This window comes from Gastrolobium bilobum, unplaced genomic scaffold (assembly GCF_033153095.1).
Source record: "Gastrolobium bilobum isolate Gb01-03AN ecotype WA unplaced genomic scaffold, APGP_CSIRO_Gbil_v1 utg1076, whole genome shotgun sequence".
NCBI classification, from domain to species: Eukaryota; Viridiplantae; Streptophyta; class Magnoliopsida; order Fabales; family Fabaceae; genus Gastrolobium; species Gastrolobium bilobum.
In genome coordinates, this window is record NW_026899578.1 from 54,917 (window position 1) to 82,604 (window position 27,688).

The 27,688-nt window shown below is 31.3% G+C and overlaps 2 protein-coding genes across 4 annotated transcripts; both read right to left on the reverse strand.

Moving 5' to 3' along the window:
• Window positions 1–558: 558 nt before the first annotated feature.
• Window positions 559–5,373, reverse strand: LOC133291642 (uncharacterized). 3 transcript variants are annotated; one of them, XM_061489940.1, is made up of 6 exons: window positions 5,291–5,373; window positions 3,837–3,932; window positions 3,543–3,719; window positions 3,362–3,460; window positions 1,652–1,882; window positions 559–1,147 (listed from the first exon to the last, which is right to left on the reverse strand). In XM_061489940.1, exons 2-6 carry the CDS (start codon window positions 3,909–3,911, stop codon window positions 776–778), a joined length of 954 nt encoding a protein of 317 aa, XP_061345924.1. In that variant the 5' UTR covers window positions 3,912–3,932; window positions 5,291–5,373; the 3' UTR covers window positions 559–775. The 3 variants fall into 3 exon arrangements, with proteins under 3 accessions (XP_061345924.1, XP_061345925.1, XP_061345926.1); XM_061489941.1 differs by lacking the exon at window positions 5,291–5,373 and adding an exon at window positions 5,021–5,237; XM_061489942.1 differs by lacking the exon at window positions 559–1,147 and adding an exon at window positions 1,258–1,553.
• A 5,832-nt stretch (window positions 5,374–11,205) lies between these two features.
• Window positions 11,206–17,072, reverse strand: LOC133291638 (probable beta-D-xylosidase 7). The gene is made up of 6 exons (XM_061489935.1): window positions 16,659–17,072; window positions 16,088–16,387; window positions 15,627–15,796; window positions 15,437–15,534; window positions 12,274–13,047; window positions 11,206–11,958 (listed from the first exon to the last, which is right to left on the reverse strand). Exons 1-6 carry the CDS (start codon window positions 17,070–17,072, stop codon window positions 11,369–11,371), a joined length of 2,346 nt encoding a protein of 781 aa, XP_061345919.1. The 3' UTR covers window positions 11,206–11,368.
• Window positions 17,073–27,688: the final 10,616 nt, after the last annotated feature.

A 27,688-nucleotide genomic window follows, 5' to 3' on the forward strand; every position in this document is an offset into this window, starting at 1 on the left:
GTATATGGATCAGAAAAGTCTCCGTTATTTTCTATAACAGCGTATTATAATGCAGAACCAACAGAATTGATTAACTAGCTTTTGGGATATGAAACTAATTGAACAGAAAGAAAGGAAAAAAGAGATGTATAGAGATTAGAGACTAAGAGAAGGAATGGTGTCCCTTACAAATGAGCTATGTTCTTTCTTATTATTGAAAGATGAATGTCCCCTCATCCAATTACAGTTTTCTTATTTAACTATCTAACCGGCTCCTCTAACTTCTTGACTAACTACTTGTATTCCTACTTGTGTACGCCTTCCAAGTTCTAACCGCTAGGTTGAGTCCTAACAGTTGTAGTAGTGCTTAAAGGTTTCTAAATAAAAATCTCATATTGAACTGTTTCACGTCTGTTCCACCAAACATTTTACCATGTTACAATGATTTCTATCCAACAATACAAAAGAAAAGAGAGAACTGAGTAGTTCATGGTCGCATTCAAACATGAGAGTTACTTAGCAAAATGGGCCTGGTTATTGGAATTCTTTAACAATAACCAATCATCCATTCATGAGGGAGGAATAATATTGTCAAGCACAAGACTGCTAGATGCGTAAGCAGGCATTCCATACATGTTTTAAAGGTCAAAAGCTTCAAACCACAAAGTAAAATCATTTATCATCATAAATCCAACAAAAAGTTAACGCTGGCTAGTTTTCAAACTAGAATGGCCTGGCGTCTTACTACATTACAGTTGACTAACACTCCTTAAAAAAGATTTAGGTGTGTAATTTCTCATTCTAATGCTATGGCATTTCTGTCCTCTTGAGTTTGCTCAGGGTAAGGAACAGGCGAACAGTGTATTTTCTCATTGTTAGAAGCATCAGAATATGCTTCTAATCTGATCAAATCTAGAGAAGGAGCATTGTGCGAAACTGATGATAGGGACTTTGTTGTTGTCCAGAAAGAGTGCATCTTATTGTCTTCCTCTTTCATTATCTCGGCATATTTTTTTATGTCAAATCCTGCGTTGTCATTCCCACCAAATGCAGATTCAAGATGATCCATATCAAACAAATCCTCCATAATCTTCTTTGTGTTGTGGTCGTTGGAATAAGCAAACTTTACTTTGTTATAAGTCTCAGGCGCTAACATTTGCTTTATCATCTGCAGCGATTCACTCTTTGACATCACAAAATGGTACTAGATTCATAATCAGACTTATAAGCAGCTAGCATCAAAACTTAAAGATCAAACAATGTATATACTAGCGAAAATAATCTACTACAGGTCTACAGTTAAAAACAAATGCATCAATTAGGAGAAATGACCATAAATTCCTCAGTCTCAAATAGGTCTAGAACCATGAAGTGCTTCAGTTCCGGGCCAAGTGCACTTCAATCCCATCTCATGTGGCTCAAAACGTAAGCATGAAACTTAAAAGCTCCTTAAGAATGAAATGCATTCAGATTCATTCTGACTTACAATCTAAAATAGTCAGCATACTCTCATCATTAACTTGCAGGTTGCATTTAACTCTTCACCTAGTCAATGCAGATAAATCATATATGTCCTACACCAAAGCGACATGTATATATAAACACCATCCAGAAGATACTGAAGGCAAGAAGAGGATAAAGTGTAACAATGGAAAACATTTGATTTAGTTACCGTGAAGAATGGTTGGAAGATCTTAGGTGCATTGTACATTATTGCTAAACCCAGCCGCTCTGGATAGTATTGTTGAAATACATGGGTAATTTCACGTGCGAACTTGACTGATATACTTGACAAATTGAAACCATGGAAATCAATCAGCCAGATCATCTGTTCCTGGTTTGGTGGAAGATTTAAAATGGCTTTCTCCATGCAGTATACAAAATACTTCATCGACTTTGAGCTCTGTAATACAGATAAAGACGACAAAAGGAATTAGAAATGAAATAGAAACATGCATAACATTTCTCTACAAGATTGATAATAAATCGCATTTTAACCGATTACACATGTTTAATCTATAAAACCATTGACACCAATTTCACTGCTGGGAATAGAAGGGCCAGCACTGTTCTGTAAAGAGTTAAACTTCAAGAGTGCTTTCCAAAAGTAAAAACGAAAATTAACGAGGCAGCTGGCCACAATGTATATCTGAATTAAGAGTGACAATTGGTTTGAGTGAATAATGTTGGTGTGAGATCGAGGTCTAACACACTCCACATGAACATGAGACTTACAAGATTCGTTTTAAAACTTTCAATATAAACATAACCCTCTTATTTTGTGGGTCAATTCGACACAGTATGAATAACTCGTCAATCTCAAGATGTTTAGCTTATTATGCAAATTGACACGACATGAATAACCTATGTATTGATTTCATGTTGTGTTAACACAACACCACACAAATATCTTGAAAGAAGATTACGTCACAAATTTATTTTTTGTCATTTTTATTAACACAAACACAACACAAATTTATTTTTTGTCATTTTTATCAACACAAACACAACGGGAAAAGCACCATTTTGAAGTTTTTGGACAAAAGAATTGCCCGGTTAAAGCTGATTGGATAAGTTTTTCCAAAGTAATGCAGTCAAACATGTCACCTATGCTGACGGGACTAGTCCCGTCACTGATACTGACGGGACTCGTGCCACGTCAGCGCCACGTAGGCAATCCAATTACCGTAAATCTTCGGAAGACCATAACTTGTGACTCGGGTATTCAAATCAGATGATTTTTTTTTGATTTCACATAATTTTTCGAGATCTACGCAATGATACCTCGTTTGACATATTTTATCTCCCACAAACATAGTTTGAATTTGTAACAATTGTATCACAATCACAAGAGTGTTTATCCATAAGACTATGTTTGTGGGAGATAAAATATATCAAATGAGGTGTCATTGCGTAGATCTTGAAAAGTTATGTGAAATCAAAAAAAAAATCATCTGATTTGGATACCCGAATCACAAGTTATGGTCTTCCGAAAATTTACGGTAATTGGACTGCTTACGTGGCGCTGACGTGGCACGAGTCCCGTCAGTATCAGTGACGGGACTAGTCCCGTCAGCATAGGTGACATGTTTGACTGCATTACTTCGGAAAAACTTATGCAATCAGCTTTAACCGGGCAATTCTTTTGTCCAAAAACTTTAAAATGGTGCTTTAGCCCAAACACAACACAAATTAAAAAATGGGTCAATCTGAACACAAATTTCTCTTGTTGTGTTCGAGTAGTGTCATCGCGTCATGTTAAAAATTGTGATCGGTAATCTGAATACATCCCTTATTCTCATTATTCCATTTTCACTCATTCCAAATAAAGTACTCGTTAAAATAGATAAGATAGAGATTAAAAATGATTTTAAGAAGAAACCTGGCGACCAGTTCTCATTACAAGGACTGATCTCCCATGCTTGTCATGATAACTTGGTCTATACATTTTCCCTCTCTCTGCTTCATCGGCAACCTCTTCCTGCATCAAAAAATAAAAAAATAAAAAATACATGTCAAACAACTTTGATCATAATAAAATATCACACAATGCAGTAACTCACCCAGCGAATCTCTTCAGGTTTGTATTCTTCTCTCCATTTTAGGCTCTGTTTCAACATTTGAGCTGCCTTATTGACTTTCCAATTTTGTGAGCTTAAATACCTTGACACGGATGCATCAAAGCAATACACAGATGCCTTATCTGATAATGGCCCTATCAACCTTCTCACCTCAATGATCTGTAAGGAAGCAAATTATCATGGGCTACATCATTTACTCAAAGATATTTTCAATTGCTACCAAAGTGTATAAGTATCTTTGTGGATATACAAAGAATGCAAAATGATTGGACATACCTTTGCCTGTTGTTCTTGTGATATCAACATTTTCTCATGGCCGTTAGAGGCAGTTTTTTTCAGATCCACACTCATAGTGTTCAGTGTAGAAACTCTCTAAAAATTAACAAAGGACAATGCAAAGGTCAGTACCAATTCATCGTAGTAATAGCTATTCATTTTCATTCCAAGATTTTTTTTTTTTTTTTTTGGTTGAAAATTTTCATTCCAAGTTATTACAGCATAAAAACAATAAAACAAAACATTAAAGAAGGGCGATCGAAAAATAGATTTTTGATTTTCAGAAGAAAAAAAAAAAATGTTCGATAAAGTTTGTTTTGTAAAAAAAGTTTTAAAATTTGTTACTATTTTATTTATTTTTAAAATCAAATTTAGAGGATATATGAATTTTTTTTTTTTGTGTTTTAACTTTTAACTTTCAAAATAAAATAAAAAATAAAAAAGACATAGTTTATCGACCGTTCTACAAAAAAGATTTAAGAGTAAAAAAATTTGTAGTAAATCATGTCACAGTAGTAGTATGTAAAGAACTTTTTTTGAATACATGTGATGTACCCACTTGGGTATATCTTTTTACCAAATGGAAAAAAAAAATTCTATTTCTATCATTGCTTTTTTTTATTTTTTTTCATATTCCAAAATCTTACCCTTTTGATAGGGATGTACTATATACATTTGTTGCACAGAAGGTTTTCTCGTATGTAGGAAGATAATCAAAGACATCATTAAATACGTAGACAGACACAAGTCGTTCCATATCACTTGAAAAGGATATCAAATCGAGTCAATCTTAGATCATTTGTGGAACCTTGACATTTCACAGACATTCCATATTTGTTTTTTTATAGAAAAAAGTTCACCAATATATCTGTGATTTATTTCAGAATTATTTATGTCCTGTGCTTTTTTTTATCACATATGTCTCTTGTAATTTGAAAAAGGGTAGGTTTCTTTATCATATATGTTTTTTTATTTTTTACAAATTACAGAAATATATGTGATAAATAAAAAATCATAAATACATAGATGATTCTGAAGCAAATTATAAGGGCATTTGTGAACTTTTTTCCTTTTTTCTAACATACAATGTATATATCCTTTGCAACGTAAAGCACACAGGGTGAAAAACTTGACTATCAAGAAAATGAAGACCAGTTGAACTTAAATAAGGAAGCTATCCTAACCAGGATTCAGAGCCCAAAAAACTGGATAAGATTCACATAATATTGAAGAATAACGCAGCACAGAATCCAAGTACTGAGCATTTGAATGGAGGTGGCAGATGCAACTCATAAGCTACTAAAACTTGAAAGTAGGGAGTGAGTTAACACTCAACAGACAAAAATTGTGGGGAAAAAGTAGAGAGAAATGGAAAGAAAATGCTAACTTCTAAGACTGAACCTAAGACAGATACAATGTATGGAAAACAAGAAAGAAGGAAACAATCAATCAACCTTATTCGTCCGTCCGCACTGGTTGGAGTGTGGATTGGATTCACTCTTCCACTTCCGCAGTTATATACACACACACTTATAACTCAACCAAATCTTAATATGATCGCGAATTATTCAAAAAAGTGATATTATTGAAAGTATTTAATATCTAATTTAATGGTTGAAAATCCTTAAGCTTGTATTTTTATTATTTTTTATCTTAAAATATAATTTGAAGGTTGATATCCCTTATAGATAGTGGTCCATATGCAAAATTGAGTACCACTATGGCACTAAGCTAAGTTTTATTTTATTTTTTGGTTATGTTTTCGTTGTCTGAAAGATAAAGCTATAATGACGAAGTCATTATCTGTGCAAACTACTTTAATTGTACATCTACCAAATTGTTGGGGCACGTGGATGTCATCGTAGTAATACAGCTACTGGTAGGATAGCTTGCTTATTTAAGTTCAACTGGTCTTCATTTTCTTGATAGTCAAGTTTTTCACCCTGTGTGCTTTAATTGTATCCATTCCCTTTTTCTTTTGTATTCTTTGACTGTTATTAGATGAAATACTTTATTTTATTTTATTACTATATATTTTTTCTAATTTTTCTTGGTTACGTTACATATCAATTAGTGTCCAAAGTTCTTATAAACTCCATTAATCTGAATTCGGATTTAAGCCTCTTCATCCTTTTTAAGAATTGTGATTCTTAAAAATCTAAAACAATTATCATTATTTAAATTACAAAAGTGTTTAAAGACTTTTTAATTTTTAATTTTTAAATTTTTCCTTTTAGAAAAAAGGAACATGAGCTTGTAGCTCCAGCCTTCGATTACCTCAATTGTAACTCTTCATTTTGGAAGAGTGATCATCTTGTCACACTTGACAAAAAAAATTATCAGACTGTTACGTCAACAGTAAATTTTGTCAAAATGTCACGCGACATATTTTGTTACACTATGTAGCGAAATATGCAAGTAATTCGCTACACAGTGTAGCGAAATATGCCATGTCAGGATGTACAGTCAGCAAAAAATGACACGTGTCAAGCAGGCTGAAATTCGCTACACTGTGTAGTGAATTATGCTTGAATTCTGCATGCTTGACACGTGTTATTTTTGCTGACTGTGCAGCCTGACATGACATATTTCACTACACTGTGTAGTTAATTACTTGCAAACATATTTCGCTACATGCCGCGTGGTATTTTGACAAAATTTACTATTAGCGTCGTAATTTGGTAAATTTTTTTGTCAAGACAAAATAGTTCACTGTTCCCTTCATTTCCTTAGCTTTCGCAGGACTCATCTCAACGGTGGAGCCTTATCCTGATTAAGAAAAACCCATTACCAAAAAAATATCTATCCGTGGTGGTTGGAGAATTGATTCTGGCTCAGATTGTTTGATGCACTCTGCTGCTTTCAGTGTTTGTTTATAAATGACTAGTATGCAAAATAGAGTACCATCCAACCATAAGTTTTTGGTTGAGTTTTCTTTTTCGTTTTCTTAAAGCTATAATGAAGTCATGATCCGTGCAAGTTTCTGTAATAGTCCATCTTCCAATTTCAATAATGTTGCGGTGGTTGTATGTCAGCGTTCGTACTAATAGAATTAAACGGCGGACAAATTTCTCGTGTACTCTTCAATTGTTAGGAATATATTATATGGGATACCATAACTGTACATGACATTTAGTTTAAATTTAAAGGATTTATTAATCTCCTTTAATAAAAGATAATTATCATGTATAAAAATAAATTATGTGGATCCCATCATTTTTTAAAAATAAAAAAAGAATAGCACAATTTTTTATACTTCGCTAGTTAAAGATAATTTAAACCCTAAATTTAAAGACTAAATTTCAATGATTAAAATATTATTCTCAGATTCTCTAAATCTTTTCCCGTAGAGTGATAATCAATTAAGTTAAGGTTTCTACGCTGACATACAAGAAAAGCAAGTACAAGAACTAGAAGTGAAAAATTAAGGATTATTCCAGAATCTATGTTTTTTTTGGGGGGATATCCATACTTAATTAGTTATCAAACAGCTATACATTAATTGTTATATTTAATGAATTGTTATAGGGGATTATTTCTCTTTTGTAATATGAGAGAAGTTCTATCATGTTAAGACAAATAAAGTAGACTTCACCAATTTTTACAAAAAAAACAAACATATTTTTTGAAAAAAGAGTAACATAAGAGATTAATCCTATGCAACATAAGAATATAATTTTTCACTGTTATATTTGGATGCTGCTGAAACTGAACGTGTATAACTTTTTTCACTTCAGCCACCGTACATGTACATTCCCATCTTCAGTATGGAGAGGACCGATATGGGTCGCTCTTGTTTTAATTCCTACCGCCTCTACAAGAAAAACAAACACTAATTAATTTTAGGGAATTAACGTGTCTTATGTTATAATATCTCTTACACATATATAAAAAATATGTAGAATCTATGTAGGATTATGTAAAAAGAAGAAAAAAAAAAAATGAATCTCACACATTATTATGTATATGTATTATCTCTTATAACATAAAAAAATATTGATTCCTTAATTTTACATCTTATTTTTTAATTAATTTATTAGAGAATGATATAAATCATTAAATGACCTTCACTCAAACCTTAAAGTTTTTAGTTAAATTAATTTTTTATAATATTCATGTTATAAATCTAAAAAACTATGACACGAAGAAATATATTAGAAAATAATATAAATGAAAAAAATTATCACTTGACAACTTAATATTTCGACTAAATTAATTCTTTATATAATTATTTTTAGAGAGTCACATGCTGAGGCATATGCACCCGTATGGCTGAACTGCATCTAATTCTTCAGTCGGAAAATACTTGATTTACGTCTGCATAGTCACATCACATTTTCCGTGGCAATAAATTCAGCATATAATATATGAAAAAATAATTTTTTTCATTTTACATAAAAAAAAATTCTCATGCTGCACATACAATTAAAAAGTGAATCTCATTTTGATTTTTTTGTCTTCTTATTTTTTTTAACCCCACTCATATATTGTATGTACAATATGAGAATTTTTTTCATATAAAAATGAAAGTTTAATCTCTATTTCTCTCTCTATATATATATAGTTTGATATTTCTTATATTATAAAAGATAAATTTTTTTTCTATAAATACATAAAAATATATAAGACCATGTGAAATTATATAAAAAGAAAATATATATACGGTGCATGTGTATATTTAGCTTTCCACGTCTTCGCACCAAACCTTCCCAACTCCCATACTCGTACTGAATGAGGGCGCCCACCATCCACCAGAACTTAATATTCTTAATTCTTACCCTCCTTATCCCAGCAGGTCAGCACCATCATCAGTAATGGTATTCAATATTTGAACATATTTTGTCGTTCTTATTGTTGTGGAAGTTATCTACGACCATTATTCGGTTTTTTTCCTTAGCTGTTAAGTTCTTGTTGCCTTGCTAACAGTTGTGCAAGTAATGCGCGCAAGTATACGCGACAACAAGTAATATAGGGCTGTTATAAGTCTCAGTTATCGTTCCCACAAGGATCGTTGGCGTTTTGAAATGACTAAAATTTGTAATTGCTTAAAACTGAGTTACTATTTGAAAATAGAAGAAATAAAATTGTAAAGTAAAAAATAATCTAGAATGGACCTAAAACACTACTGTTCACTTTTCTTTTAAAATTTTCTGAATTACTTTCCTAAGTTATAAAATAAGAATGAAGAATTAAGCAACTTAAATGACAGATGTGACAAAATTTTTGAAAACAGAATAGAGATTGAAATATGAAATAACAAAGGAAATTGGAAAATCTGAATTGATAAAGAGGTTTAAAAAAAGGTGGGTTGAGTTCTGGTTCTCCTTCCCCACAGTGCTTGAAAAATAATTTGATTAACAAAAAGCTCATCCTAAGATTCTCAGTTAACAGAACTGTATTGTTAATTTTAATCTCTTAAAAATTATTTTATCCCAAAGTTGCCAACTTCCATATCTCTATGCCAAGTGGGATTAGGACTCTTGAGACTCAGGTCCAATATTACATGAGGACTCGTTCATTTCTGAATTGAGATCCCTTAGATGATTTCTCATCTAAGTCCATGTGTCTAATGCAGAATCCAGAATTAGTTGTTTCTCAACAACTAAATCCTAACTAAACCTCTGACATTCGGCCAAAATGCAGATAATTTTAAACATAAAAAAAAAACATTAAACAACTGAGATATAAAAATTAAAACCAGAAAATCAAATATTTAACAAGCACTGAGGTTTGGGTATCACCTAAACCCAACCTCTAAAAAGTTAGCCACTATCCATATGGATGAAGCTTACAAACAGTAACAGAGAACTACAGAATTCACAAAATAAAAATTCTAAAAACTAAATTACAACACTGGCCTAACAACCGGCAATCTCAGTGCTGTAAATGCATGTATCGAGTTCATCAGATGAACCAGATTCTCATTACAAAATAGAAATTAAAAGAAAATAAAAATTGTGCAGAAAGCAAGAACTAACAAAAAACGATAAATCAGAATTAGGAGTCCCCCAGAGACTCACTCCTCAATCCCTTTTTATAGGGCTCATTTCCTTCTTTGCACGATTTTCCTCTCCAGCTCAGCAGGTATACACGCGCTCCTTGCGCGTTACACACCAGTGGTCCCCAACCGTTCCACAATCGCAACAAATTTTGCAAATGAAATTTTTCTCCGCACTCATAACAATATCCTCGTCGCTAATCTGTTTGTGTATGGTTTCTAGAACAATAGCCTTACAAAGCAGGCTTGTGTGGTTCAATGGGTGACAGAAAATGAGACTGGATGATCGATTTGGATGGCTAAGTGGTTGGATTGAAATGAAAGGTTAAGGATTTGGTGTGAGGCTGTGGTTAGGGTCTGAGTCGTGGTTTGAGAAAGAGAGGATTAGGGTTCGTGAGATCTGAAGACTCAGATGTTACTTTAGCTACTTTTGTGTTGGTCTTTTCTTTGGTATTGTGTCTTTCCCTTACAAATGGGCTTCTGGTGAGTCAATGAACAACATCAGCCCACTCCCTTTTTTTTCTTCTCTTCTTTGATTTGGGTTTCTCTGATTTGGACAGTAACATATGGGCCTGAAAATAAAAAATGAGTCCATTAGTATCCAAACCCATTATATTTCAGCTCAACATAAATTTGGGGTTTTTAATCACACAAAAATTATTCTTTTCTCTCCATTTTCACATTAAACCATATGTTTCAAGTCTCATTTAAGAGACTTTTAAGTTCTCATTTGATTTTTGCAGTAGTAAAGTTAATTTCAAAAGAAATTTTACAAATTAAATATACATTATCTTTCAAAATACTATATAAATGTTCTTTTGTTACATAGGAGGATAAAATATATATTAATCTTATATCACTACAAATAAGATTAATATTCGGAATTTAAGTTTGAGAGGTAATATTCTACATTATGAGAAATTAACTGAGTGAGAAACTTAAAGACTCTAAATTCAATACTTAAAGATTTTAGGCTTAGGAATGGTACTGAGGCCTATTTTTGACAGCTAACTTTGGTTTCAGAGCCGAGTTTAGCTATGCAACCAAGCTCAAATACTAGTTTCAATACTCAATGTAATCAATAATTCCCATCTTACTCTTTTATGCGGACAATAGTCAACATAAGATAATTATGCAGAATTTATAGGAGATTATCTCTCAGTTAGCTATATATTTTAGAAAATGTAATTTTGTTCCCCTCAAATTCATACATTGAAGTGAAAAATTGACCACTAGTATCGTGTAATTTATCAATTATTATTTGTAACCATACATATGAAGCATACTCTAGAACAAAGACCAACATGCATACAGTTCAATTCAGTCACCGGGTTTATCCCGCGGGTCAATATTCAAAGAGGACTAGCTTCTACGTACAACATACTGAAATAATGCTTCGTTCATCTGAATTTCAGATGCGAATAGGAATCGAATTGTAATACATTTATTAGCCTCATAATCCCAAAGTGAATCATGTTTCATAAACAGGTTCACTAAATTAGCTTTACCATGTTGAAGAATTAAATTTGTAACATCAGACAATAATATCTATTGGATACTCTTCATCACCCACAAGCAAGAAATGAGACCCTTCTTCTATTACATTTAAACCAGCCTCGTTTGCTCTACTAAGATGCTCGCAAGGGCTTAGCTCAAATCCAACTTGATTCATTTCCCCTGCATCTAGCATCACACTCTTAAAACCCACCAACTGTTTCACAGGACTTCCAGTTTTCTGTTTTCCCGGTCTCATAAATAACAACACTGGATGCTTTCCCACCATGCTACCATGATTTTTAACTCCAACGGTGACTGAAACCGACATGCTTTGGCAGGTTTCTTCACCCAACTCCGAAACTAATTTGTACCTTATGGTTTCTGAATTTTCAACCATCAAATGTGTGGATGATTGATTGAAGTGAAGCTTGTCATGTGTAACAGAAACAAACTCATAGGAGTATTTTGAGTAGCTTAGTCCATAGCCAAATTCATACACCTTTGGACCCTTGTAAAACCGGTAAGTTCTCCCAGGATAACCATTTGACGGATCAGCTCGCATCCTCATGTCTGTCATTGGTACTTTGATGTAATCTTTTGGATACCAAGTAATTGGTAATCTTCCACCTGCATTGCATTATTGCATTGTTGACAGAAAGCACCCCAGTTGAGTAATATATTTGTAAACATGTTAACTATTTTGCCATTTTTTTTTTATGTTTGTTTATTAGTTCATGGTGAGTGTGAGCCTTGGAGCAGTGATAAAGTTGCTCTTTATAACCCGAAGGTCACAGGTTCTGAAAAACGATCTCTTTTGCAAAAATGCAAAGGTAAGGTTGTGTACGATCGACTCTCATCTCTACCCTCGTAAGTCGGAGAGTTTTGTGAACCGGGGTTTATCCTTCTTTATTAGTTCATGGATACAAATAGAAGAAAATTCACCTGGGTTGTGATCACCAAAGATAATCTGTGCAAGTGCAATGCTTCCTTGTTCCCCCGGATAACCAGCCCATAGGATGCCTCCAATTTGGTTGTCATACTTGGCTGAACTGATATCTACAGGACCTCCACAAAGGAGCACCAAAATAACTGGTCTCTTAGAAGCTTTGGCAACGCTGTTGATGAGTTCTTGTTGCTTGCCTGGCAAGTCTAAGTGAATGCGATCACGTTCTTCCCTCTCTTCACTTTGATCCAATCCCATAATCAGCACGACATAATCCACCTTTTTTGCAACTTCCACTGCCTGGTTTATTTGAGCCGAAGGACACTTTGGTCCACCATCACAGCCAGGATGATAAACTGTGTTCTTAACATAGTGTTGAAACCCTTGTAATATTGTCACATATTTACAAGGAGGGCCAGCATAGTTTCCTAGAAGAGTTAGAGGGGAAGCATTTGCATTGGGACCTATGACTGCTAAGGAGATACTGGGGCTTGTTTTGGGAAGTGGGAGTAGTGCGTTAGTGTTCTTCAAAAGGACAATGCCATTTCTTGCAGCTTCAAGAGCAACATACTGGTGCTCTTTGGAACATACATGATTGGGACCAATCAAGCCAAATGAGAGCTTGGTTGGATTTCCATCAAATAAGCCTAGCCTTATTCTAATAGAAAACAGATTGTGAAGGGCACGGTCTATTTGAGATATAGGTAATTTTTTCTGCAACACTGCTGATTTAGCATGGCCCGTCAAATAATTACCGCATTCCAAATCCATCCCTGCAAATTTGAAAAACACAATCATCGCCATCCACCTTAATTACAATACCATTAAACGTAACTGAATTCAGAAACTAGTCCTTTCCTTTTTGGTAAACTACACTTGCCTAGGTTTTCAGAAATGACACACTTAACAAATTAAATGCAAACCTGAACACATTCATAACTTTGGTACTTCCTAAACGCTGATTAGAAAACTCTATTGGATGGGAGAAAAGGCATACGATTCATCACCCACAACTTTTATCATAGCCTTTGCTCATTATAATTTTTAGCATTCCAAATTTACCCACCAAATGTGAAGCATTATAACAGTGAAATTAACGGGATTGCATACACTTTATCTACTGAAACTCGGATATGAAATTGTGATTTGTTTAAGTTTTCTAAAAGGTGGGGTTGTATTTCAGGGTTTCTTTGGTATGTATATTCTCTGGAAAATGGTTGACTTTTTCTCTTAGCCACATAAAAGGGTTGATACTATGAAATCTATAAAAGAACATACTTAGTTGATTCACATGTATAGAAATTGGCATGTGATCGTATGAAGTACTCCACCAGCAAGTAAATTTGTCATTTCTTGTCCCCTAAAATTATAATTGCACATAAAAACATCGACACATGCACCAAGAAGCAGAATGACATAGTACAGCTATTATTGTTCTTTAATTTCAGTTTAACTAGTCCTAGGAGTAGATATATTGATTTAATGAACTTTTGTGAGTTGGTGGGTGGTAACGAGACCCATGTCCTTGTATCAGTGTATGAAGGTAGTGACACGAACCCAGTTGCTTTGATGTATGTTAGCTCCGATGGTAGTGATGTACTCTCCTTTAATTATCATTATCATCCAAAAAAATGGGTTACACAGAGAAGAACAAGAAGGTTAAGTCCATAATCACTATAATCCGATTTCTCATCAAATGAGCTTCGAAATATTTAAATAGTTAATATTTTGTCCAAAATATTTATTTAGCATAAATAAATAAATAAATAAAATTAACTTAGATATTTGTATAAATTAAAAGAAACTATTCTTTTAATATCTTAACATCTTTTATAAGTCATACTTAATCAATAGAAGAAAATGTACATTCTGATTGAAATTAAAAGTTGAAGTCATATAAGGTACGTGATTATAATAAATAATAATTTATTTGTTTTAGTTGTATAATACGATTTTATTTTTTTGGAGTCTTTTTGCATTGTCCGGACTCAGGAGTGAGGTTAGGGCCCAGTTGTATTTAGGCTAGCTTCAAGCGTAATTTTATATTAAACAAACCGATAAAACTCAGATAGCCCAACAGTAGGCCCAAAAAAAGTATTGGTCTTTTATTTTTGGGACAAAAACATGATCGATTTGCGAATCGATTCCAATGATGACTCATGACTATTCCATTTGGACTTGTTTGCTGTCTGTGCCAACTGTAAATAAATTTACACATGACTTTTCAGTGTTAAAACTTTATGTTAATACCATTCATAAATTTTGATAAGATCTTACATATTTGATATTCATAAAAATCTCATAATGAAATGTCCTATCCCCCCTTACTTTTTGAGGGCATAACTATAACTATCAAGATACAAAGAAGAAAGGTCGGCAAAAGCCATATGAAATAAAGTATTCTTTGGGGTCTCGGATGAATATGATAGGCAAATCGAGACAAAGAAAGGCACATGGACAAGAATAAATTGAGACGAAAAGTCAAGATCTTAATGCATTAGAGGAAAAAAAAAGAAAAAGGTAAGCATACGTAAAATTATGTAATAGCGAATCTTTAAACAAAAAACCTTATATAAGAAAACTTTAAAAAATCTCATTTCTAGTATAAGTACCACCGTGAAACCTGGCTGAAACTTAAAAGAGTTAAGACGTGTTAATCTTGAAACGAAGCTACCTTTTCATCCTGAATTTTCATATAGAGTAAAACTAATCTTATATTATATAAGAAAAAATATCTTATGTTATGAAATAAAATCAAAGTAGATCCCATTTTGATTTTTTTTTAGTGGGGTTCACCTTAATTTTGTTTCACAACGTAAGATTAGTTTTAGTCTTTCATATATATACACAAGATGACATGAGCATATGCGTAAGGAACAAGGGAGAAAAGATGAATGGCTGAGACTCTGAGACAAATGGGCAATGGGACAGGGGCCAACTGGAAGAGTGGGCCAAACCACATGACTTTGCCATTAGTAGAGTTACGCAGAATATTGAAAAGGCTATGTAAACCGACAACACACAAGTGACAAAAGCTTTATGCAAGAGGAGCATGCCATTAGGTAATTAACCTTTGCACTTTGTAATTCCAATTATAACCAATCATGAAGCAAAGGAAGAAAAGATAACAATGTAGAAAGAGAGGATTTGGTCCCACCATACCAGCCCGAAGAACATCTGCTACAGCATCCTCTGCTGACTTCGCATATCTTTGCTCGTCATGTATGATCGCAACTGCTCCGCAATCCGACGTAATATACCTGATAGGCTTCCCCCAAAAAGTTCGATTTAAGAAAGACACAACCATTTCTTCAAAAAGAGAGGGAAAGAAAATAAACTAAATAATAATCACCCGTGGAAATCCCATTGTTTTCTGGCGATTTTGGTTAAGAGATTATAATCTGCACAGTTTGGAACCCCATTGACACGGTTGTAAGCACACATTATCCCACTAGCTCGTCCTTGCTGTACGCAACTCCGAAATGGAGGCTGATATGTGTCCGCTAAATCTTGCAAAGTGACCTGAACCATAATGATTTAATATCGGGCAATTCAGAACCAAAAAAAAAAAGGTACGTAAGCAGTAACAACAAATAGTACATCACATCATCAACCTACATTCACACGCAAAAATTTAGTAAAGAAATAAAATTACACGATTAAATAATCATAAGGTAAAAGCATTTAGTACTGTAGAACTAAGGAGAATCCAATGCACGAAAAACTAACTTATCTCAAACGCAGAGACACTAACAATAACAGTTGAAGTTGCGAAAGACTAAACTAGACAGTATGAGATATGCACTGACTTACGCGTGCATCGAAGACAAAGCGATTGACACCCTTCCAATTGTCCAAATCATAGGCCGTAAAATGCTTGCAGCAAGCCGAAGCTTGAAGATGTCCCCTCAATTTCCCTCCTTGGAATGAATCCCCTTGAAGCCCTCTCACATAGGAAACTGCATACTTTGAAGTAACCAATGGATCTTCGCCAGCTGTCTCTTGTCCTCTACCCCATCTTGGGTCCCTAAATATGTTAATGTTAGGAGCCCAGAATGTCATCCCGTTTGCTTGTCCAGCATTGTATATTGCTCTCGCTTCAATTCCAATGGCCTTCATTCACACACACACACACACACACAAAGAAAACATAAATAGTAAAGAATCATTCAAACCAAAAGTTTATAAAAGTGAGCACGACCAGATCGAACTCGTAATAGTAAGACTCTAATACTATATAAATCAATTCAATCAAAAAAATCAAACTTTAGTGAGCCTACATTAATTATTTTTATATATCTATGACATAAACCAAAAAATAAGACCCAAAAAGAAAAGGAGGAACTTTAATGTAGTATAGGGTGGGACTGAGTCACTGAGTTACCTGACCGATTTGGTACCAAAGGTGGGAGTCAAAGGTAGCTGCGGTGAGGATGACTTGAGGGAAACTAGTAGCAGATGAGATAGCGCCATTGAAGTGGATGCCACGACCAACGTTGCCAATCCCATGCAGTGCTTCACTCCACCACTCGTAAGCGGGAATACCGAGTCGTGGAATCGGAGGGGCCGAGTTCACGAGTTGGGCGAGTTTCTCGTCCAATGTGAGTCTGGAGACAAGGTCTCTGGTTCGTTGAGTGATGGGAAGCTTTGGGTTGCAAAATGGGTAGGATTTGGATGATGGGTTGGAGAAATCGCAAGCGAAAGGTGGCTGAGTTAACTGGGAATGGACGATGTTTTGAGTCAGAGTGAGGAAAAGTAAGGAGACAAAGGCGAAGGGCACTGAGAGTGAGAGGGCCATAGCGCGAAATTGATGCTCCATGGAATTGGAACTGCACACACCAACATGTCATAAAAAGCCTGTCTGTGTTGAAAAGTCGATGGCTACAATTATTAATGTGATGTTACATTCATATTTTACCAATACAACGATTCTCCTATATAATGAGATAACTTTATTTCGTGCCTAAAGTTGGTGGATCTATTTTTGTTTTATTTTTTTAATCTCTTCTCTTCATAGGATTACACTTATTTTGATGTGAGTATATATATCTAGCAGGATAAACATTCGCCCCCATATATTTTCAGAACATTAAATAATTTTATAATCTTTATTACTAAAAATAAGACTATATTTCTTAAACAATAAAGAAAAGGGAAAATGTTATGATAATATAATTGCCAAAACATTCATTAATTTCTTGTTGATCCAAACTGAAACTAATATAAGAGAGATGTGACAAATATATATAATAGATAGGATATTATGCTTATTTTTTATGTTCAATTTACTTATTTCTCCCCCAACATATTTAGACCACAATCTCAACAAAGAGAAAGGGTAAAGGTTGGTTGAATTTTATAGATCATATGTTTATTAGTTTTACGAAACAAAAAGCTTTGTATATTATTATTTATAATATATTTTTTTTTGTAAAAAAAGTATCTGAATTATCACTGGCCACAGTTCAGTTTTTTTCACATAAATAAAATAATAATGTTATGTTTGGTTCTTTATTTTGACACAAATTTTATTTAGCAAAATAAAAAATATTAATAATATACTTTTGGGTGTGTTTTAATATTTATTATAATAGAGGAGGTGATCGTATTAATACTACGAGGGACATCTTTTGATTTCAGTGTAAGATTAAGAAATCTTATTTTTTATTTTAACCTTAAATTTTTGTGCATATAATATTTATAATTTTTGAAAAAATAATAATAATTTAATGAATATAACTCTCAAATAATCCTCCCTCTATTATTATTATTATTATTATTATTATGAAGTCCGAAAAAAGAATCAAATTCATTTTCAGGAGTGGGCTTTAATTCTCAGCCCACACTTAACCAAACCGTTCTTTGTTCAATGAACGGGCTTGTTTGGAAATTGGATAGGATTACAACTTTTCAATCTAAATGAATGCAATGCTGGTCCATCTGAAACCACCTAAGTGCTTAAGTAAACGTGCGTAATTCTGGCTGGTAAATCATACCTAATATAATTTACGCATTGCTTTATATAATCTTTTCTTATTGTTAAACTTATATCAATTCAATATTAAGCATTTTGTGAAGGTTTGTTTTTATGAGTTTCAGATTTTCAGATCAAGGACCAGGATTTCGGGAAAAGAGGAGAGAAAAAAAGGAAGGGAGAGAGAAAGTGTGAACAAAGTTCACGCATATATTTCATGGGAAAAGTGTGTATAATTTTAAAGGATGTAAAGTTGTGTCATTTTAAGAGAGAGAAAGAGATAGATAAAGTAGGAGAGAGAGTTGACAAAAAAAAAATAAAGGTGTGGGTCCCGCCTCTTTGTGAGAGTGAAAGGATGTAAGTTGTGTAATTTTAAATGATAGACACTTTTCCCATATTTCATTCCTCCTTCCATCATTTAATCACCAGCGTTTTTTCCACCTCACTGGGATTCAATCCCCTACAGCAAAAAGTACCAGACCTCTTTAGAATTCACTAGCTCACTTATCACAGTAATACTGATCCAAGTAAGTTGGACTTTTCACAGTCCTCTTGGGCTTAGCGTAGTTCTCCTTAGCAATTTTGGGCCGTAACATATTTATTGTAACATTAACTAACCAGCAATAGCTAAACATATGAAAAATATGGCAAGGATTTTTATTAGAAATAACTTGTAGGACTTAGACATGACGAAATAGTTTTTTTTTTTTTTTTTTTTTATCTTCTTATAAAAAAAATAGTTTTTTAACTGCCGCAAATTATTACGTGCTGCTGAAACTTAACACATAATGAAATGATCTAAGGATTCCTACAAATATTTTAAACAAAATAAAATAGAAAAACATGTTTAAGTTCTAACTCCATTTATAATTAACTAAAAAAATTAACTTTGATTATCTTTAGGGGGGGAAAGTGTCATACTGAATTTTCTACCAATATGTCAAATTTCGAACGAAAAGAGATACTTATCTTATCAATTTGATAAATTAAGCTTGGATTGAGGGAAAGTAATAAAATATAGATAAAAATAGAATGAAACGACATTAACTGCGGCTTTTTAAATTGTTAAATAAAAAATAAATTGGAATAATACTAAATAAAATTATTCGATTCCGTTTCTCAATTTTTTTTAATATTTTTCCTTAATTTATAGTAAGAATCATGAAATATCAAATTAGCTTATTATTTTTTAATTTGTTTATTATTTCATTCACTTCACAGACAATTTTTTATTTATTTTTAGATCATAATATTTCAAAAATAAAATGTCATATTACGGGATTCCAAAAAAAAATGTCATATTATGGCTACGTGATAAATAGTAAATATTATACAAGATCGTAAATGATATAATTATTATTATTCGAGAAATTAGCATTAAATTTGTTAAGTTAAATAATGATTAAAATCTTAAGTTATTCTCATTTCTTTGACAGATTCTTTCAAAATCTCTAAAAAATATAAACATCAAATTTATTCTCGATAATAATATTTAAAAGGTTGTTTTTTTTCCTTCCCTTCCTATTATAAAACTTCAAATATTGTATAAAGTTTCATAACTTCAAGTGACCGAAATCTAGATCGTAATTCATACAACTATTATTTTAAAGGTTAATATTAAATTTGTTAAGTAAAATAACAACTAATGACGGAAATCAATCAATTTTATTTATCCGATGCAAATTTTTTTCGAAATACTCACAATTTTAAAAACTTCACACTTGTCGGTAATGACAATTTGATGATTTTTTTATTTTATTTCTTATCCATCCAAAAAATTTAAATAGTTTAAAATGTCTTGAGACTTGACCAATTTTTTTTTCTTTCTTAGAAAATAAATGTCTTATGAGTAATTTTATAAACATTGTAATTTTTTATTTTATTTTATACTTTAATTTATTATCAATATTTAAAGGGTTTGGTCATTTGGTGTTTGTCCTTTTAAAAATTATTAAATTATGTCATTTTAAGTGAAAAAAAAGATACATAATAAAACCATATGGAAGAAAATGAATTTTTTTTAATTTTAATTTTAAATAAAAAAAATAATTTAACTAAAATAACTTTTCTTTAAAAAGATAAATATTGTTTTCATATTTAAACTTAAGATATATTTGTACTCAATTGCCACCACGCGGAGATTACTACCCATTTCAATTTCATTTCCAAAAGTTGCAAACCAAATATTGACACGCATTCTTATCTAATTAATAGAAACCTAATCCTTGGATGATAAAGAAATCATCAAAATTAACCAAGATAGACAGATGATGAAAATGAAACCAGAACTAGGACTTTTTGAAAATTCAATCAATTGAACAGTTTTAAGACAGTTGCGTGTGATATGACATCTTTTAAACTAATCCATTATCCAACATTATCTGCCCCAAAAATTATAAATTAATTGAATAAACTAAATAACCTCCCCGAACATGCAATGGCCAGGGAAGAAATTGCTTCTATTAGTGCAATGTGTCCCATCAACGCTAAATTAGTTAATTTACCTTATCTAATGGACTGTCTTTTTATTATAATATATAATTTTGCAGTTGGCGGTACTTTCAACGTGTCGGTTACTAAAATAGTTGTAAACAATTATAGCAATTAACCATTTTATTACACGTGTGTCATGTCATGTATATAGTATATTATTTTTGTGAGGAAAAAAAAAATTGTGGTAAAGGAAGACCCACTCCATTCTAAGGTTAAAATTATTAAGCTTAGCAAAACTTTCCAGTAACTTACCAATAACTTGAATTCGAACTCGAGTTATTTTAACAGAGAATTAACTATGCGAGTCAAATTTATTGACATATATATCATATAAAAATGACAAATCTAACGCTATCTGTAATTCCGACCATTCCGGTTTCGTGAATCACAATGTGATCGTTAACTTGACTAACCACTCTTACAGAGACAGATGTAAATATTCAGTCTCAATGAATTGATGCTTGTTTGTTCTTAAGCAGGAAATAGGTTAGGTGCACTCAAGCTATGATCCACGGACATGGGACACGACACGACACACCGACACATTAATTCTAAAAAATATCATATTTGAATACGTTGGGACACGTTTTGATATTAAATAAAAATTTTAATATATATAATATGATTTATATTTAATACATATAAGAGTCCAGAATAAGTCATATAACCAATTAAATATTTAAATTTCATAAAATAAATATAAATATAAATAATGTTTCGTAGTTTGTTAATTTTTAATGTCAAATTTTATAACAGAAAAAAATTAATTTATGAATTATTTCTCTTATATTTAGTTAACAAAAATAATTAAGATTTAAAAAAAAATAAAAAAAAATGTGTCTGAGCGTGTCCCCAAATGTTGATCGCGTGTCCCCAAATATTGACCGCGTGTCAGAACGTGTCGGAGAGTTAATCGCGTGTCCTCAAATATTAATCGCGTGTCAGACACGTGTCTGACACGTAAATTTAAAAAAAAGCGTGTCCGTATAAAGTAGCAGTCAACTCTCAACTAAAAGAAGCTCATGACTTCAATAAAGAAGTTTATTGTGAATGGGAAATTTCATTTTTGAAAACTGAGTTGCGGTTGATTTATTTTTAGTTGATATTTTTTAATAACCATAAAAATATTTTATTTTATTTTATTTTTGTTTTCAAACATTTACAATGAAAATTATGAAAATAAAAAAACATTTTTTTACTATTTATTTTTTAAATCATTAGAAATAATAAATAAAATAAAAAATAAAGTGATATCTTTATGAAGAGCTTGCAAGAAATCAATACCCAAAAAAATTATTAAAATGATGAATCAAACTAAAAAAAAAATTACACTGAGCTCCTCTTAGGATACATATATAATGGATAATAAAAGGAACAGAACAAAAGGTTTAAGTGAAAAATTCTTTTATTTAACAATCCTTTTTACTGATAAGAGAAAGGAATTTTTTTTACTTATGTATCCAAAATATAAACGTTCTATTTTTTCTTTTCTTTTTTAAATTTTGGATTAGAAGACAAACTCATTATACCTTAAAGAAATTTTGAATTCTATAATGAGCATCATTAAATCTTATTTTCTTTCTTATTTTACTTATCATGTGCTCACCGAAAATAATGAAAAACCGCTCTTTTGAGTAGAATCCAGTTTTTTTTTTAAATAATAGTGAGAATTGAATACATAATTTAATACAAATTACCTAAAACTCTTACTACTAATCCCAGTGGCTTAAAACTTAGCCTCTTTGTATTATTTTCTACGAGCTTGACAGTTTCTGTATCGTTTTCATTTTTTATGGAAAAATAGTCTTTGTATTTTTTTATTTTTTTTGGTAATAATCTTTGTATCCTTTTACTAGTATAGTCGATCCCGCTTCCATAATTTACATTACGTTAGACATTCCAACGAAAGTACAGAAAACATTCCCTTTTTAAATCTATATTCTATATAATTCTTTTATATTAAATAATTATTGTTTAAGATTATACAAAATAAATATATATTTATAAAATTAAATATAATTATATTTGTTTAGTCTTAAGTCACGAATAATGTCAAATAAAATAAATATTTAAAATAATAATTTGTTTAAATCATACATAGTACAATCGAGTTGCTAATAATTCTTGACGTCATTTTTTTTCTTAAAATGCGTAATATATCATTAAAAATTTTAAGAAAATAATTATTGCTAGAGAGGAGTTAAAGCATGCATATTGAGCGTTTAAGCGTTCTATAGTGGCATCACTTTTGATGCACAGAAGTTTAGATAAAAAACTAAGCATCGCTTACTATCAATTTATACTTATCATCGATCAAATTTAAATTTAACATTTATAAACTCATTTACCTTCTCTATCATTCTAACTATAAAATAATAATAATAAAAAGATATGGCAAGCATAGACATATTATAAATATAATCAGCCCCTAAAGTCATCTTATTTCAAAATTTAGAATTTTCTAAATTTATTTTATTTTAAGATAAACACAAGTTACAAAATTTAATATTGTTTGATTTTCCCATTAAAAACATGTTTTCCGAATTTTATAGTCAATAAGGAAATCAAACCGTAAAATAACCGTTTAGTCGCGAAAAATTATTTTTAATAATGTTTATCGGGGAAGGTTATATTTATAACATATTTTCGTTTATAATCTTTTACAATTATATCTTAATCGTTGATTTTCGCTAATCAACGGTTAAGATTTTCGCAAATTAAATTTATTAATTCGCAATAAATGACAATCGTTGATTGGCGAAAATCAACGATTAAGATATGGTTGTTAGAAATTGTAAACGAATATAGGTTATAATTATAACATTTCCCATGTTTATCATATACAAGTTAGAATATGTATATTTGCTTACCAAAAAAAAGAAAAAAAAAAGAATATATATATTTAAATAAAAAGCAAAAGCTAATTATGGATTACGCGTTTTATGGAGATCACCTTCTGTACATCTGTAGTATGTACATCTATTATTCAACAAGTGACACTTGGATAAAAAAAATATTTTTCTCTACTTTTCGTACAAAGATGACTATCATTTCTCATTGGATAGATATACACTGAACGGTACAAATAGATATTTTCTGTTTTATGTTGTCCTTTTGCTAAATCCAACTGGTAACGTGTTTTTTTTTTTCTTTTTAAAGTTCATATTTCTTGATTGGGTTATATATAGATTGACAGAAACATTATTTGAGTGACTGAAATTACAGGCGCTAGCTAATAAAGATTATTTTCGAATGACAAAGGACGGCGAGCTTAGAGTTAGAATCATTAGAATTCAAAAAGCTGTGATGGGAATATTCTATCCCGTCCCTTCCAGCACGCACCCATAATCTATCTTCACTGATGAAGCAAAACATGTCCCCGTTGGTAAAATTTTAGCAAAAGGCTAACCAATCCAATATTCCAATTTCATTAAAGTTGAGTGTGACCTGAAACCTAACTATCACTTTGGTCATTCAGCATCAAGGCTAAACACTTACGTTGTTTTAAATTTTTGTATTATATAGTAGGAGATAAAATTTCTCTTATATATATAAAATGCTTATTGTTTTTTAAGTTATTTGAAATAATTTTATCTCCAACTGCTATATCATAATCATACAAAGATGGATCAATGGTAATAAAGGAAGAGAAAAAAAAATCATAATCATTTAAAAAATTAAAGGTAAATCAATTAATATAAGAAAATTAATAAACAAAACGATGTAGCTTTTGAATAGACGGAGACAAATATATTTTAAGCTGCTTGAGAAATATTTTTCTCACATATAAAAGTACATATGACTTAATTTTTTTCTTTTTTTTCATACAACCTTATACGAGTCATACACATTTTTATATGTATATAAACGATAATTTATCTCTTATAATATATAAATTTTAAACCAACACTTATACATGAACGGTTTTTTTTATTTATCGTCATCTTTCAAGTGCTTATGCTCAGCTCTAATTCGAGTAATTTTTCTTTTCTTTGAAATTAGGAGATCAAAACAAAAAACCGACTAACAAACTACGAATAGCAGAACCTTGGGCATCTAATTCAAGACTCGACACAGTTTGTCTCTAATGGTGGCCCCACGGGTGCCGTGCACCATTTTACACTACGATAACCTGTATCGTGCAGAAAAAACAAAATTTTGTTCTGTTTTTTTTTTTTTCATTTTTTAATAAAATTAAAATATATTATTTTTAATATCATATTATTTTATTTTTAAAACATATCAAACATTATATATATGCTATATGTTATGATTCTTTCGATTTTACCAAATATTACTTATATATTATTAATAAATTCTTAATTGATCTATGAATAAGAAGATATTTTATTATGTTTTTAATAATTATTTGGTATTTAATAAAAAATATTAAATAAAATATAAATATATTTAATGCTTTAGAAATAAAATAATTAATATAATTTTAAATAATTAAGAAAGTTATTAAGATAATTTTATAGAAAGATTAATTATTCATAATTTTCTCATTATAATTTATTATTCATACGATGTTAAAATCATTGAGAGGATAATCTATATTCGAGAAATTAATCCAACAACATATGAAGTCTCATGTCATGCACACAAGAACTCAAAAATGAAATAATACGAAGTTAAAGTATATTCTATGGAAACATACTATTGCAAAAATAAAAAAATATGAGCCAAGTGTTAGGCATTGTCCTTAAAGCAATATTGTCTTCTCTATGATGCCCAAGATTCGTGGATAATTATCTCCTTGGATAGAATAAATTACTTATATTCTTGTGGTGGCACTTTTGCATTGAATAGCCTCATCGAACTCAACCTATGTCTGACTAATCACATAAGAGTAGAAGAATCCTAATGCACAAAATGTACAAAAAATCAACAGGGAAAAAACTATATTCTTAAAATTTCGATCATTGTTTATTTATAAAAAACGTAAGGTCACGATGTAACATCCCATATAACTAGCTAGTATAAAGATTAGAGAATATCGCATTACTTCTTAAATCTTTATTTAAAATATAAGAATATGAGATTCTAGCGCAGCGTTATACATTAACAATAAATCAAATTTATCGGTACATCTGGAATAAATTGATTACATCATTACCATAACTGAAAAGAAAATTGTTTGTACTCCATTAATCACTCCACGAAAACTTCATATTACTTCAAACTCTATACAGTCCTCAAAATTTTTAATCCTGATGCTCTATCTCGCTTCAGAAATACTCATACTAAACATCTTTATTTTCTAGAAAGATTAGCATAAACATAAAACACATGAGAAAAATCTCAGTAATATTGAAATTTTCGAACTATAATCATTCTAACCACTTTAGTGGAAAATGTCATCTTCTCAAAATAAATTTATAATAAGAAAATCATATCGTAATAATAAATATGAGCCTGGACCTTTGTGGGTTTCTTCATTCTAACATACTCAAACATTTGTGGGTTCTACCCAAATCTTTGTAGGCTTCTGCATACAAACATATAAAAGAATGTGTAGTCTTTAACTGAAATGACTAAAGCTCAAACCTTTGTAAGCGCCCAAACCTTTGTGAGCACCCAAACCTTTGTGGGTTTTGTATGGCGGAGGCTCAGGCCATGATAAGGCATCCCTTACCCTATAATCATTCTAATTCCAAACCTTTGTGGATCAGTCACATCATAATTACCTTATTTTTATTATTATTATTATTTTCTCGTACAATAGTGTTGTTAAGGCGCCATAAAATTTTAGTGGCGCTTTAAGGTCCCAATTAATTAATTTTTTGTTGGAAATATGGTGTTAGGCGCCACTAATATATAACTTTGGCGTCAACCCCTATTTATCTTTTTTTTATTTTTTTGGCTATTACACACAATTTAAATGACACCCTGTTGCGACTTCAGCAAGTGCATCGGCCGTAAAAGTAATAAAAGTGTACTGAATACAAGATCGTTTCCACGAGGATTGATTTTCAAGCACTAGTTCGCTAACAACAATTTAATTGGACAATCGAATTTGAGATGAAATGAATTGAAATTAAAAACAAGAAAGAACATTCAATTTTAGAATAAACATTTGATAGGGTATATGTCATTGCCATCAATCCATAAGGATGGTAAGGGTTAAGCAAACATCTTGAACAAGCTATTAAAAAGAAATTGGTTTTGAAAATCAAAGAAAGAGAGTAATTAAGGTTTCAATTTTCCTCATTATCCTTCTTATGTCATTGATTAAAAAATCAAATAACTGCCCTTAATATAATGTCAATCGATTCCTCTAAAGTAATTAAGGTTCAATCTCTTGTTACTTTAATTCTATGTAATTTTGATAGAATCCTAGTTCCCCAAGAAAATATGCATTAACAACAAGAATCTAAATATTGCATAATTACCCTATGTCTATCCCTATATCACAAGAATTATGATGAATTTATCAAATCAGAATTCATGTACCAACATTCCTATTGTCATACAGTTTTTCTAAATCAATCTACAAGGAGAAAACTCATAGAAATCATTAAACATAGATAAATTCATTCAATTATAAAAAGAAAAATCACAGAAATAATTTAATACATAAATATAATAATTCAATTGGGTTCCATCTACTCTTAACTACATAAAAATATAGTCAAACGTAGCAAAATCAAAGACAAGAGAAAGTAAAGAAAATCCCTCAAACTTCAGTGGTGTGATGGCGTGAAGAATCCTTAAAACCCCCCAGCTTGTTCTTGAATTCAAACTGCTCCCGATGCTCCAAAGCATGAAAGACGCGCTTCTCTCTCCAAAATAGGATTTGCTCTTCTCAATTATTCAAAAGCTCCCCTTTTGTTTATGAATGAATCCCCTATTTATAGTGAAGAAAACATATCTTTTTATTTCCCTGAGGATCTTCCAATGAAATCTTTATCAAATCTTTTTACGCATGATTCCATAGATTGGGC

Coding starts and splice junctions, on each gene's coding strand:
- LOC133291642 (XM_061489940.1), bottom strand. CDS start 3,911: ATGAGTGTGGATCTGAAAAAAACTGCCTCTAACGGCCATGAGAAAATG. Junction 3,461..3,542: donor AACCTGAAGAGATTCGCTGG/GTGAGTTACTGC, acceptor TTTTTGATGCAG/GAAGAGGTTGCCGATGAAGC. Junction 1,148..1,651: donor TCTTCCAACCATTCTTCACG/GTAACTAAATCA, acceptor GAATCGCTGCAG/ATGATAAAGCAAATGTTAGC.
- LOC133291638 (XM_061489935.1), bottom strand. CDS start 17,072: ATGGCCCTCTCACTCTCAGTGCCCTTCGCCTTTGTCTCCTTACTTTTC. Junction 15,797..16,087: donor GCTTTGTCTTCGATGCACGC/GTAAGTCAGTGC, acceptor ATTATGGTTCAG/GTCACTTTGCAAGATTTAGC. Junction 15,535..15,626: donor AAACAATGGGATTTCCACGG/GTGATTATTATT, acceptor GAAGCCTATCAG/GTATATTACGTCGGATTGCG.